The sequence below is a fragment of the Ceratotherium simum genome, chromosome 21 (assembly GCF_057802395.1).
Source record: "Ceratotherium simum simum isolate JZ-2026a chromosome 21, ASM5780239v1, whole genome shotgun sequence".
NCBI classification, from domain to species: Eukaryota; Metazoa; Chordata; class Mammalia; order Perissodactyla; family Rhinocerotidae; genus Ceratotherium; species Ceratotherium simum.
In genome coordinates, this window is record NC_141920.1 from 14975632 (window position 1) to 14990423 (window position 14792).

General features: G+C 37.9%; 1 protein-coding gene across 2 annotated transcripts; it reads right to left on the bottom strand.

Moving 5' to 3' along the window:
• Positions 1-305: 305 nt before the first annotated feature.
• On the bottom strand, positions 306-14386 carry LOC147914205 (uncharacterized). Of its 2 annotated transcripts, XM_087444875.1 has the most exons (5): positions 14323-14386; positions 12295-12418; positions 11785-11880; positions 2690-2692; positions 306-1552 (listed from the first exon to the last, which is right to left on the bottom strand). In XM_087444875.1, the coding sequence occupies exons 1-5, from the start codon at positions 14353-14355 to the stop codon at positions 306-308; spliced, it is 1503 nt and encodes a 500-aa protein (XP_087301001.1). In that variant the 5' UTR covers positions 14356-14386. The 2 variants fall into 2 exon arrangements, with proteins under 2 accessions (XP_087301001.1, XP_087301002.1); XM_087444876.1 differs by lacking the exon at positions 2690-2692 and having other exon boundaries at positions 12295-12421.
• Between the last annotated feature and the right edge of the window lie 406 nt (positions 14387-14792).

The following is a 14792-nucleotide window of genomic DNA, read 5'->3' on the forward strand; positions in this document are numbered from 1 at the left end:
CCTCTTAGCCTGCTTCTTACCACAGGAATGCCTTATCCAGTGTCAAGTTTTGGTTAAACAGGTTTAGCCATTTTTGCTCATAGAATCAAGTCAATGCAATATAGAAATTACATTTCTGATCACATCACCTTGTTTCTTCAACATGGATGTATTTATATTTCTAAAGTATTCCATACAGGACGAATTCATGCAGAAGAATTGGGCTTTGACTAAAAACTTTTCCATATTGATCTCTTTAGTTTGAATTTCCAATTTCTATTAAAAGGTAAGTGATTTCTAAATGCCTTTCTGTAACTTCTGTATTTTTAGGGTTTCTTTTTATCATGAGTTTTCTGATGTCGAGAAAGTTTTGAGTTTAGGCTAAAAGCTTTTCCACATTGACTACATACAAAGGGTTTCTCTCCAGTATGGATTTTCTTGTGTTTATTAAGATTTGAATTATTGTTAAAAAGCTTTTGACATACATTACATTTATAGGGTTTCTCTTTAGTATGAATTTTTTCGTGTCGCTTAAGGTCCGAGCAATAGCGAAAGGTTTTTTCACATTCATTGCAGGTAAAGGGCCTCTCTTCAGAATGAAGTTTCTGATGTTTAATAACGTTTGACTGATGTTTAAAGGTTTTTTCACAAACATTACATTGGTAGGGTCTCTCTCCAGTATGAGTTCTTCGATGTCGAGTTAGATCGGAGAAACGGACAAAGGTCTTTTTACAATTACTACATATGTAAAGTTTCTCTCCAGTATGGATTTGTTGATGGCGATTAAGATCTATGAGCTGGGTAAAGGTCTTTTTACATTCATTACATGAAAAGGGCTTCTCTCCAGTATGAATTTTCTGATGTTTATTAAGATTCGAGCTGCTTTTAAAGGATTTTTCACAATCGTTACATTTATAGGGTCTCGCTCCAGTATGAACTCTTTGATGCAGGATAAATTGCGAGTATGGACTGAAGTCCTTTTTGCAGTAATTACATGTGTAATATTTCTTTCTAATGTGAATTTTTTGGTGTTGAATTTTTTCTGAGAAACTGTGAAAGGCCCTTCCACAAAACTTACAGACAAAGAGTTTCTTTTGAGGATGAATTTTTTGATGACGAATCAGGTTTGGTCTCTCGCCAACATGAAACCTCTGATGTGTATTAAAGGATGAGAGAAACCTAAAGGCCTTCTGACATACACCACATTTGTATGGTTTCAGTTCACTGTGCATGCTCTGATGTTGGATAAACTTTGAAGCTCTGTTAAAGATTTTGCCACATTGGTTACATTCAAAGTGTTTATCTAAAATATAAATTCTTTGGAGTATTGTAAATGATGAGCAGTGCCTGAAGGCCTTGGCATTTTCACCATATTTATGGGCTTTCTCTACCTTGTGAATTCTCTGATGTCCAGTAAGTTGTGAGATATGGCTAAAAGCCATGCTGCAGTCATCACATTCATAACGCTGGACAAAGGTACAAAGTTTTTGATATTTAGCGTGGTGAGAGATTTGTCTGAAGGTATTCACAGATTCATTAAGGGCATGATAATTCACCAATGCTGGTTGACATGCTATTGGGAAAACAATATGAGAAAAATAAAATTAAACGGAGGCATTGCAACAAACATCAAGATAATTAGTACGTGGGGCTGGGGAGAGAAAGGTTCAGTGACGAGACTTCAGAGGGGTAGGATGAGAAGTAGGAGTTTGTGGGGGTGGAGGAATGAGAGAAAAGTATTCTCCAAGTACAAGAATAATGTAAGGGATCAACATTTGGCCAATGAAAAATTCAAATTCGGGCCAGCCCTGTGGCCTAGTGGTTAAGTTCGGCGCACTCCGCTTCGGCGGCCCGGGTTTGGTTCCCAGGTGTGGACCTACACCACTCATCAGTGGCCATGCTGTGGCCACAACCTACATACAAAATAGAGGAAGATTGGCGCAGATGTTAGCTCAGGGTGAATCTTCCTCAGCAAAAAAAATAAATAAAAATTAAAAATAAATAAATTTGAAATACTTATATTTATGATTGTAAAAAATGACTCATTGAAATTTTAATTACCCAAACAGAAAAGCTTAAAGAATCTAAAAAGAATCACATGAAGTTCTAAGCAGGGATTAAAGTTTTATTTTCATTAAGGTCCTTTAAAATATCTCTGTATAGACACAGCAATTTGTGAAAGTGATTATACTTTAAATATGTTCCTTCAAACATTGGGATCTTTATATGAGTAAATATAAATTTGGTTTATCAATTTTACTAATATTTAATATTTTGCTGTATGACAGGGTCATTATTGATTGGGCCAGTGCTCTATTTGGATATTTGAATTGTATTTGTGTTATTGCTAAGAACACTAAGAATAATCCTATATATACATCTTTGTTAATTTGTTAAACTATATTCTATTCATAAATTCTTAAAAATGAAAGAAAGTCTCTATTTTTGATATATATATCTACACACTACACTTAAGTAAGGTCTTACATTGCATGAGTAAATCATTATTTTCTAGTATCTTGATAACTCTAGACCCTGTCAAACTTATGACTCCATAGTTTGACCAAAAGATAAACTCTTTATTTGACCAAAATAAAGAATTGACCAAAGGTATTTATTTATTTATTTATTATTTTGTGTGTGTGTGTGAGGAAGAGCAGCCCTGAGCTAACATCCATGCCAATCCTCCTCTCTTTTTGTTGAGAAAGACCGGCTCTGAGCTAACATCTATTGCCAATCCTCCTCCTTTTTTTCCCCAAAGCCCCGGTAGATAGTTGTATGTCACAGTTACACATCTTTCTAGTTGCCGTATGTGGGACGCGGCCTCAGCATGGCTGGAGAAGCGGTGCGGCGGTGCGTGCCCGGGATCCGAACCCGCGCCGCCAGTAGCGGAGCGCACGCACTTAACCGCTAAGCCACAGGGCCGGCCCCGACCAAAGGTATTTAAATGACCAAAAAATAAATTCATTTTTTTTTGTACTAAAGAAATCTAAATAAAAATTGGTTAATTACTAGGGAAAAAAATTAACTTTGAGCTTTTCTATAGAACATACAAAATATCATAGATAGGTTAATAAGTACAAAAAAGTTCTACCATTGACAAGATGGAGAACTAGCATGGGTTTCTATTACCTTCATCATTCTAGACCTTGAGATGCTACTAAAGTGATTAGGAAATGTATGGATACAGAGGAATAGTTTAAAATATACATGAATAATATTTTCTAAAAGATAATAGAACATTACAAAATAAGACAGAATCAAGTGGTAATAAAAAAGAGCAAAGTGGAAATAATTGGTTTGAAGATATGTTTAAATGAACTTAATAGTTCACAGTTATAGCAAAATTATACAGCCAAAGACAGAACAGTAACATGGAAAGCCTCTTTGGAGAACTCAAAGGAAAGGGGACTGAAGAAATGGAATATATAGCTCAACAGTTAGAACAGCCAGAGGATTAATAGAGGAGTAGCAGCATCCATTAAATATAAGTCCTATAAAGGAAAAAAAAAAAGGTTAGAAGATTTACCAACTTCAAATGGCTTAATGTTGGGCAACTGGAATCTCTGAAAGAGAAGAGAAAGGGAGAAGGAAGGACCGGCAAAATATTTCCCAAAGCAATGGCCCCAAATCTTCCAAACACAATGAAAACTATAAACTCACAGACTCAAGAAGCCCAACAAACTCCAAGAACAAGAAACAAAGAGAGTTACACCAAGACGCATTGTAATCAGATTGCTCAGAATCAGTGATAAACAGAAAACTGTAAAATCAACCAGAGGAAAAAAAGACATTCTGTACATGGAACAAAGATAAGGGTGACGTCCGATTTCTCACTGAAAACACTATAAACAAAAAAAATAATGGAGCAAATTTCAATGTACTAAAAGTAAAAAAAACAAAAACAAAAAACCCTATCAACCAGAATTCTATGCCCAGCAAAAACCTTTCAAAAATGAAGGCAAAAAAAAAAGACATTTTCAGGGCTAGCTCCGTGGCTTAGCGGTTAAGTGCGCATGCTCCGCTACTGGCGTCCCGGGTTCGGAACCCCGGGCGCACACCGACACACTGCTTCTCCGGCCATGCTGAGGCCGCGTCCCACATACAGCAACTAGAAGGATGTGCAGCTATGACATACAACTATCTACTGGGACTTTGGGGAAAAAAAAAAAGGAGGAGGACTGGCAATGGATGTTAGCTCAGAGCCGGTCTTCCTCAGCAAAAAGAGGAGGATTAGCACAGATGTTAGCTAAGGGCTGATCTTCCTCACCAAAAAAAAAAAAAGTCTAAAAAGAAAAAGACATTTTCAGACATACAAAAGCTGAAAGAATTCATTACTAACAGATCCACTCTACAAGTAATTTTAAATGAAGTCCCTTAAGGCAAAAGGAAAAGGCTACCAAATGGAAATTTGGATCCACACAAAAGAATGAAGGACATTAGAAATTGTAACTTCATGGTAAATATGTAAGGTTTTTAAAATTATTACTTAAGTCTCTTTAGTAGAGTAGTGACTGATTAAACACAAATAACAACCATGTATTGTGGGGTTTATAACATATATGACACATGACAATAACAGCATAAAGGCTGAATGGAGATAAATGGAAGTATAGTAGAAAAACTATACTGTTAAAGATGGATACTATAAACTCAAACCCTAACACAATCACCAAAAGAACAAAACAAAGAATTATAGCTAATAAGCCAACAAAGGAGATAAAATGGAATCCTAAAAAAAGTACTCAATCCAAAAGAGGGCAATAAAGGGGAAAAAAGGTAACAAAGAACAGATATGACAAATCAAATAACAAGAAGATAGGTATAAACCTAACCATATCAATAATCACATTAAATGTAAATGGTATAAGCCAAGGTTTCTCAATCTGGGCATTATTGACATTTTGTACTAGATAATTCTTTGTTGTGAGAGCTATCTTGTGCATGTGGGATATTTAATAGTATCCCTGGGCTCTACCCCCAGATGCCAGTAGCACACTCCCATCTCTGCTTGTGACCACCAAAAATGTCACCAGACATTGCCAGATGCCCTGAGGGGATAAAAATCTTCTGCTGCCCCCATGGGGAACCAGTGGTATAAACACCCCGATTAAAAGGTAGAGATAACTCTCAACCGTTTCTTATTGAAGTTAAGTGGTTTCTCTAGAAAAAAAGAAAAACCAAATTACATATTCTCTACAAGAAACTCAATTTAAAGACAGAAATAGGATAAAAGTAAAAGGATGAAAAGTGTGTACACCATGCTACCAGTCAAGAGAAAGCTAGAGTGGCTATACTAATATCACACAAATAGATCTCAGGGCAATAAGTATTTTCAGGGATAAGAAGCTCGTTTCATAAACAGGTCAATTAATCAAGAGCATAACAATCTTAAATGTTTATGCACCCACAGAGCTTCAAAATACACGACACAGAAAGAATATCAAGGAGAAATAGATAAAAATAAATCAAGGGTAGAGAGAAAAAGAAGACTGTTGTGTTTCAGTATCAGCCTAAGAGTATTGGTTGATTCTTCCTGTTATATATATATGTGTGTGTGTTTCTTTGATTAAGATAATTTAAAGAAACTCAATCTTTAAAAGTTAAAAAACCAGGGGCCAGCCCGGTGGCGCAAGAGGTTAGGTGCGTGCGCTCTACTGCTGCGGCCTGGGGTTCGCTGGTTCGGGTCCCGGCTGCGCACCAATGCACCGCTTGTTAAGCCATGCTGTGGTGGCGTCCCATATAAAGTAGAGGAAGATGGGCACGATGTTAGCCCAGGGCCAGTCTTCCTCAGCAAAAAAGAGGAGGATTGGCATTGTATGTTAGCTCAGGGCTGGTCCTCCTCACAAAAAAAAAAAAAAAAAAAAAAAAAAAAGTTAAAAAACCTAATCCCAGTTACAATAGCATCAAAAATATTAAATACTCAGGGATAAATCTGACAAGATATATGAAAGACCTTACACTGAGAATGATAAAATATTGCTGAGAGAAATTAAAGATGACCAGAATAAATGGAGAGAGAAACTTTGTTCACAGGACAGAAGACTCAGTATTGTTAAGATATCATATCTTAACATATCTCCAAAATGATCTATAGATTCAGGGCAATCTCAATCAAAATCCCAGCAGACATTCTTGTAGAAATTGACAAACTGATTCTAAAATTCATAAGGAAATGCAAAGGACTTAGAACAGCCAAAACAACACTGAAAGAGAACCAAGTTGGAAGGCTAACACTACTTGATTTTAAGAATTATCATAAAAGGTATAGTAGTCACACTGTATGGTATTGGCATAAATATAGACCAAGAGAAGAGAACAGAAATCCAGAAATAAACCTATACCTATGTAGACAACAGATTTTTTTAAACAAAGAAGCAAAGGCAATGCAGTGGGGAAAAGATACCTTTAACAAATGGTACCAGATCCATTATCCATATGTGAAAATAATGAACTTGGATCCATACCTCAAACCATATTCAAAAATTAACTAAAAATGGATCATAGACCTAAATGTAAAGCTTAAAGCTATAAAACTTCCAGAAGAAAACATAGGAGAAAAATTCTGTGTGATCTTGGGTTAGGCAAAGATTTAGTAGGTACAACACCAAAACCATAACCCATAAAATAACAAATTGATAAATTGGACTTCAAAATTTAAAATTTCTGCCTTTCAAAAGACAATGTTACATGAATGACAAGACAAGCCACAGACAGAAAAATCATTGCAAAGCATAGATCTGTTATAGAATTTGTATCTAGAATATATAAAGAACTTTAAAAACTGAATAAAAAAAAATAAATTAAAAAATGGCAAAATATTTGAAAAGAGACTTCACCAAAGAAGATATATGGATGGAGGTACGCACATGAAAAGATGTTCAACGTCATTAGTTATTAGGGAAATGCAAATTAAAACCAGTGAGATATCACTACACGCCTATTAGAATGGCCATATTAAAAAGACTGAACATACCAAGTCTTGGCAAGGATGAAGAGGAGCTGGAACTCTCCTACACTGCTAGTGGGCATGTAAATTGTACAATCACTTTGGAAGACCATTTGATAGTTTCTTAAAATGTTAAGCACATACCATATCATCCCATCATTCTACTCCTGGGTATTCACCCCAGAAAAAAAGGAGATATGTCCATGACTTATACAAATGAATCTGCCATAAACATTTGTGTAGTAGTTCAAAACTGGAAACAACCCAAATGCCTGTGAAAAGATGAATGGATAAGCAAATTTTGTATATCTATACATGGAATACTATTCTGCAACATAAAAGAGTGAACTACTGATATAGGCAATGGCAGGGATGACTCTCAAAATAATTACACTGAGTTAAAGAAGCCAGAAAAGACAAACAAACGAGTACGTATTACATAATCCTATTTATATAAAACTCCATATAATGCAATCTAGAGTGACAGACAGCAGATCAGTGATTGCTTGGGGGTAGAGGGAGGGGATGGGAGGGTCATGAGGAAAGGATTGAAAAGGGACACAAGGAAACTTCTGGAGATGATTACTATGTCCACTATCTTCACTGTTGTGATAGCTTCACAGGTGTATACATCTGTCAAAATTTAAATTGTATACTTTAAATATGTGCGTTTTAAGTCAATTATACATCAATAAAACTGTTTTAACAAAAGAAATAACCTGATAATTTCCCAGAATTAAAGTGAAAGACTGCAAATTGATACTCCTTATTGAGTATCAAACAAGATAGAAAAGGAAAACGCAAACCATATAAAAATATAATGAGTTATAAGAACAACAAAAATGAAAAGTAAATTCTAAAAGCTCCTAGAGAAGGGATGCAGATCATAAATAATATTAAGAATCAGATTGATGTTAAGCTTTTCAATGGTAGCGTTTTGGCAAGAAGACAACGGAGTAATACTTTCAAAGTTTGGATTGAGGAACCTCAAAAAATTAAAAATAGAACTACCATATGATTCAGCAATCCCACTTCTGGGCATATATCCAAAATAAAGGAAATCAGTGTCTTGAAGATATATCTGCACTCCCATGTTCATTGCTGCATAATTCACAATAGCTAAAATATGGAAACAACCTAGGTGTTGATGGATGAATGGATAACGAAAATGTAGTGTATATATACAATGGAATATTACACAGCCACAAAAAATGAAATCCTGCTATTTGCAACAACATGGAGAAACCTGGAGGACATTATGCCAAGTGAAATAAGCCAAACAAAGAAAGAAATACTGCATGATCTCACTTATATGTGGAATCTTAAAAAAAAAAAAAATTCAAATCATAGAAACAGGTTGCCAGGTACAGCTGGGGGTGGGGGAAGCAGGGAGATGTTGGTCAAAGGGCACAAACTTTCACTTATAACATGAATAAGTCCTGAGGATCTAATGTACAGCATGGTGACTATAGTTAATACTGTATTGTATACTTAAAATTTCACGATATGGACATGATCTATGGGTTATATATAAAATAACCTAAAAATATGGCTAAGACATTTGAGAAAACAAAAAATTTTTAACGGATGTAAAACCAAGATCTGAACAGAAGAAAAGATATAGCAATATTCATCAATGGGATGAAGAATGGCAATTCTTCCCAAATTAATCTATGACTTCAATGGCATCCTAATAAAAATTATAGCTGTATTTTTCTTTTTTGAAACTCAACAAATAGGGGCAGGCCTGTTGGCGCAAGCAGTTAAGCGCGTGAGCTCTGCTGAGGCGGCCTGGGGTTCGCTGGTTCGGATCCTGGGTGCGCACAGACGCACCGCTTTTCAAGCCATGCTGTGGCGGCGTCCCATATAAAGTAGAGGAAGATGGGCATGGATGTTAGCCCAGAGCCAGTCTTCCTCACAAAAAACAAACAGAAAAAAAAAAAACTCAACAAATATTCTCAAATTTATAAGAAAAATATGGACTCTAAATAAACAGATTTTTAATAAAAGAACCAATGCAGAGAGAGTCTCAGTTTTAAGGTATTAAGTATAAAGTAAAAGTATTCAGACACACTAGGAACATCAGTGGCAGAATACATTCCTTGGATAGGTAACTGATTCTGAACAAAAGAACCAATGGGAGTAACCTCCCAAGTGTGAATACTCACTAGAAAACCAAACTAATAGGAAGAATATGGTACTAATACAGAACGACAAACATGTTAATGGAATAAAAGAAAAAGGCTGGAAGAAGGCTTATCTGTATAGATGCCCTACATATGATAATGATGGTATCACAGATCAGTGAGGACAGGACGGATGATTTGGCAGATGGTACTGTATCCAGAGAGAAGGGGGCTGGTTGCTCTCTTAACATTGTGTACAAATATAGACACCAGAAATTAAAGACACAAATGTGAATTTTAAACCTATAAAGCTAATAAGAGAATATATGTGTGACCTAGGATAGAATGAGCTTCTTAAACAACAACAACAAAAAGATACAGGGGCTGGCCCGGTGGCATAGTGCTTTTGTTTGAGAGCTCTGCTTTGGCGGCCAGGGGTTCTCGGGTTCGGATCCCAGGCGCGACTGACGTGCCGCTCATCAAGCCATGTTGTGGTGGCATGCCATATACAAAATAGAGGAAGATGGGCACAGATGTTAGCTCAGGGCTGATCTTCCTCAGCAAAAAAGAGGAAGATTGGCAACAGATGTTAGCTCAGAGCTAGTCTTCCTCACCAAAAAAAAGATATTAAGCAAAAGCTATGCCAAAAGTGTGATGTGATTATATCAAAAATGAAGGATTTTTGGTCAAGAAAAGCACTGGAATCAATAGGCAATAGGCAATGACAGATTGGCAGAAGTATTCATACACCTTAAGTAAAAAGAATTTATTATCTAGAACACAAACGGAAATTCTTCAATTCCACACACACAAAAAAGGAGAGAAAACCATTAGAATATGGGCACAAATATGAAGAGGCAATTCAGAAAAGCTGACTACTGAGTGGATAACAAGAATATCACAGGAGCTTCACCTTACTATTAGAGAAATTAGAATTAAAACAAGGAGATGATACCTTACTATCGAAACGGAACCAATTAAAATGCAGATATTGCCACGCATTGGTAAGACGCAGGGAAAGAGGACCAAGAAAAGCCGGTTGAGTGTAAAATTCACAGATGTCCGGAAAGAAATCGGGAATGTTTTATGAAACTATTTATAATATGCCCTGTGACCCAGAGAAATTATTATACAGATTCTTAAGGGATATGTGTGATTTTGGTCAAAAAGAGTTATAGAGACTTAGCCATTGTTAGGGAAAAAGATTCCTAGGTTAAATATGATGGATGCATACTATAGAATACTATATTGCACTATAAAGTAAAACGTGTATATATAACATGTAAAGATCTCAGATACAGAGATAAATGGAAAGATAAGAAATGATATTTTTATAGCTTGCCATTTAAATTAAAAAGCATTCCTATATAAATTTTATACTTATTTTATAACTTATATCTTATAATTTTTATTTTATATTTTATAACTGATATTTGCATATTTAACAACATAGGAAAGATATTAGACTGGCTGTCCTGGGGCAGGGAGAAGAATGAGATCATGGGTTACGGATGAAGGGAATACAAAATAATGATGGCTTCTCAAATAGAACGTCAGCGATAATTGGCTATAAACTGAATAATTGACTCATTTCTCTGTACCTGATTTCCAGCCCTCCCACCACATTGCCAGGCATAAACAGTCTAAATTGTTTTATTCAAATAGATGTGTGTATATATAGAGAGAGAAGGAGAAGTGGTAAACCCAAAACAAAACAGAAAGCAAACAGATTTGTTTTCTAAAACCACAAAGAAGTGAATGGGAAAAAATATTATAGTAAATATAAAAGCAACTACAACTTGATAGAAAAATATGCAGAAGCTCACAAAGAACGAAAGACAAGGAAGACAGACACATACGTTAAAGGAATAAGAGACAGCTCAGCGGATGACTCATCTGTATAGAGGAACTAGCCTGCGGGTGGGAGAGGAGTTTGGGCCAGGTTATTAAGTTTTTAAAGAATAAGAAGACCCAGATTATTCTTGTGAACAATTCTTATGAAAGCTTTGAATTTCTTCCTAGGTTCCAGGCCCACTTTCCAAAATGCCTACAGCCTATATGCATTTGGAGTTTATTCTACTCTTCAAATCTAATAGTGCCCCAAGCCAAAGTCATCATCACCCATCTCAACTTTTAACTTTTTGTTCCTTTACTTTCAGGAGTCTGTTCATGAACTGCCTTCTCCATTGTGCACTGAAACTTAAGTTTCTCTGGAATCCCTCAATGGTCTTGCGTTCTGGCAATTTCTACTTTCTATTAATGATGGGCATGTCATCTCTCTCCAATTAGATGGTAAATTTGATTCTTTTTCTGGTTTGTTATTCTATGTATAATTAACCTATTATCGTAATCTAGAGAGAAAAAAAATCCCTCTCCATAACTCTTTCTCTTAAAAAAAAAAAAGGGGGCTTTTCATGACACTTTTCTGAGCTACACCATTCATTCATTCTAATCACTGATAAATTATTTGACCAGTTCAGCTTATTCATACTTCTATCCCTTCATGCGGTAATTTAAATTTCAAAATTTTACCCGCGCACCATTTACTGTCCTAAGACTGGAGGTGTAACAAAAGGAATACAGGGAGAGTGATGAATGTGGGGTAAAAATGAGATTTCTTTGGAAGCCCATGGGGGAGCTCCTCTCCTGTCAGCTCAGGGGTCCAGGTTAGTCTGCCCAGTTGGGGTGTGAGCTGTGATGGCTTCCACCTGCTTGAAGCTTGTCAGTTACCTGGGCACGGAGCACTTGTTACCTCTCTCTCCATCATCCGGGGCTCCTTCCCTTGCTTCAAAGAGGATATCACTTCCGCCTTATAAGTCCAGTGTCCTAAGAAAAATAAATGACCTTAACAAGCCTGTGGTTATTACAGAATTAAGACCCACACTTTTGGTGACAATGAATCTCATTATCACCTCAAAAATCTCTCAAGAACCTCCAAAGCACTGTTTTTAAGAAAAAAAAAAGACCATCTACATTTTTAACAATTCTCCAGGCACACAATAGCCTGAGAAGCATGGTTTTTAAGAAAGGTGTGATGGTTTGGAAGACAATGGAGACTGTGGAGCTGAAGCCATCACAAGATGAAAATGCCCTTTCCTAACATTACACGGCTCCTGCAATTTACTGAGGAACATCGAGTGGAAATTCAGTCAGGTGTGTGCAGGGGCTCTGCAGATATTCACACAGAAGGAAAACTTCCACCACGCGCTGTTTTAAACTAACAAGAAAAGATCTCCTTACCCAAAGACACAAGGTAATCACAGTTATCCAGCATCACATCCTTATACAAGCTTCTCTCTTCAGGGCTCAGATGAGCCCACTGGTCTGGAGAAAAGACTACGGCCACATCTCTAAATTTCACTGACTCCTGGAATAACAATTTATACTTTATATGTATACAGGTTCCCATGTGGCCCTTGCCAGACACCTTTCAATTTAGGCATAATAGAGAGGCAGACAGAATAGAAGGATATACTAGAATGTGTGCCCAAAAGCTATAATGGAAAGTGGGAAGAGTAAGAAATATACTGTGTCCTCGTAGAGTTTGGGAAGGCAAAATTACCTGTCCTCATGAAAAAGTAACAGCTCAAGGAACATACCTTTGGTGGACATGCTTGGCTGAGAAGTCAATGGGGCAAAGCTCCCATCTGTGGGACTCTGACTGAAGGTCTCTAAGTCAGAATCCCACCCAGGTGGAAAAATAAGGGAACTTCTCCTGCCTGGCTGTTGGGCTGGGACATCAGTCTTTTCCTGCCATCAGACTTAACCTGAAACGGCACTCTTCTTGAGTCTCAAGCCTGCCAGACTTCAGACTGGAACTTACACCGTCGGCTCTCCTGGGTCTCAGGCTTTTTGACTTGGGCTAGAACTACACTGTTGGCTCTCCTGGGTCTCCAGCTTGCTGACTACAGATCTTGGGACTTCTCAGCCTTCATAATTACGTGAGTCTATTTCTTACAATAAATTATATATATATATATATATGAATATACCCTGTTGGCTCTGTTGCTCTGGAGAACCCTGGTTAATACAATCACTTGTAAGATGCCATACAGCATGAATTGATAAAGATTGAGGTTGTATGGGCTGAGGCATCAAGGGAGACCTTAAAATGAAGTAAATTTGAACGGTATTTTAAATAGAAGGACAGACACCACCTTTGGTTCCAGCCATGATGGAGTAGTTGCTCTGAGTTACTCTCACTGTGAAAGAACTAAAAAAGCTGGATAAGTAATATACAAACTACCATTTTTACACAGCAGAAAGCAGCCTATTCAGGGCTATGATCCTGGACAGAAGAAAAGCACACGGTGTCCTAGCATTCTCTTTGAGGGCCTTTCTAGAGCCACAGTGCAGGGACACAGAACCCAAGCAGAGAGCGGTGGTCTTGCTGGATGGAAAGGATGTGAGCATTTGGAGCTTCCTTCTAACCCAGCCAGGATATGGAGGGCAGGGTGCTAGACAGGAGCCCTACACACCTGTATGGAAATTTCCATCAGGTTCTTGGCTGACATTTGGAGCTGTGCCTGCCCAGGCATGTCTCAGACTTGTGAGAATAGCTGTTGGGATACTGAGTCAAACAGAAATTTCAGTGGTCACAAAATGCTGGTGAGAAAGTAGGATTCCAGCCCAGCCCAGCCCATTCCAGTGCCCAGGGAAAACAGGGTGACTGGGAATTTAGTTGAGACCACACAACTAGAGTTCTATACCCAGTGAAGACATCCTTCAAAAACGAAGGCAGATATAAACTTATCAATTTGGACTTGAAAAACTGAATAACCAACGACCACAAGAGAAATGGAAACTTCTCTCCCAGAAGAAATAAGCTTTGATAATGTTTTTTTTTGTATCAGTCTGTTATAGATTCATAATGGTCCCCCCAAAAAGATACATTGAACTCCTAACCCCCAGTACCTCAGAATGTGACCTTACTTGAAAATAGGGTTTTTACAGAAGTAATCAAGTTAAAATAAGTTAGGGTGAGCCTGCTCCAATATGACTTATAAAGGGGAAATTTGGACACAGAGACAGACATACCCAGAGGGACAACTATGTGAAGAGACACAGGGAGAATGCCATGGGAAGACGGAGGCAGAGACCTGTGAGGGGGAGGCATCTAAAAGCCTAAGGATGCCAAAGATTGCCAGCAAACCACCAGAGCCTAGAAAGAGGCCTGGAACAGAGTCTCCCTTATGGCCCAAAATAGCAAAATGTTTTAGGTCCTGTAAATTGGTATTTTAGGAAGGAAAACAGAAATAGGCAACTCACCTGTGATATCACCTTTAGAAATGAAAGAGCCATTTTTCTCTTCCTCCTCCTCCTGTTCTCAGGGCAAAGCAGACTCCCAAGAAGTCACACCTTAAAACTGAGGGCAGAAGCATGTGAGACCAAGCACCCCAACCCCCATTCCCACCCCAAACCACTGCCACCTCAACCCCACGCAAAGGAAGCCAGGGATACACAACAGCCTCCCAACCGTGGCCGGAAGGTTCCCCTCTTCTCCTGGGCCCCACGAGGAGCCCACATGAGACGCTGTAGCAGCTGGCATTTCAGGTTTATGGGGCCTCTCCCCACGTACCGAAGGGTGCGGCTCTACTTCGGAGATCTTCCCTGAACAAAACTCCTTCTGCTTCCCCCTGGAACAGCGTGAACTCACCCGTAAAGAGAGGTCAGCCCCAACACGGCCAGCAAGCCCAGGACACGCCTGAGCCCGCTTATATAGAGCCGGGCTCCTCACA

What these genes read in the sequence shown, in the direction of transcription:
- LOC147914205 (XM_087444875.1), bottom strand. Translation starts at nt 14,355, where the DNA reads ATGGCTCTTTCATTTCTAAAGGTGATATCACAG. An exon ending in TTCTAAAGGTGATATCACAG is followed by an intron (nt 12,419 to 14,322) that starts GTGAGTTGCCTA and finishes TTATTCCAGGAG; the next exon opens with TCAGTGAAATTTAGAGATGT. An exon ending in TGATTACCTTGTGTCTTTGG is followed by an intron (nt 11,881 to 12,294) that starts GTAAGGAGATCT and finishes TATTTTTCTTAG; the next exon opens with GACACTGGACTTATAAGGCG.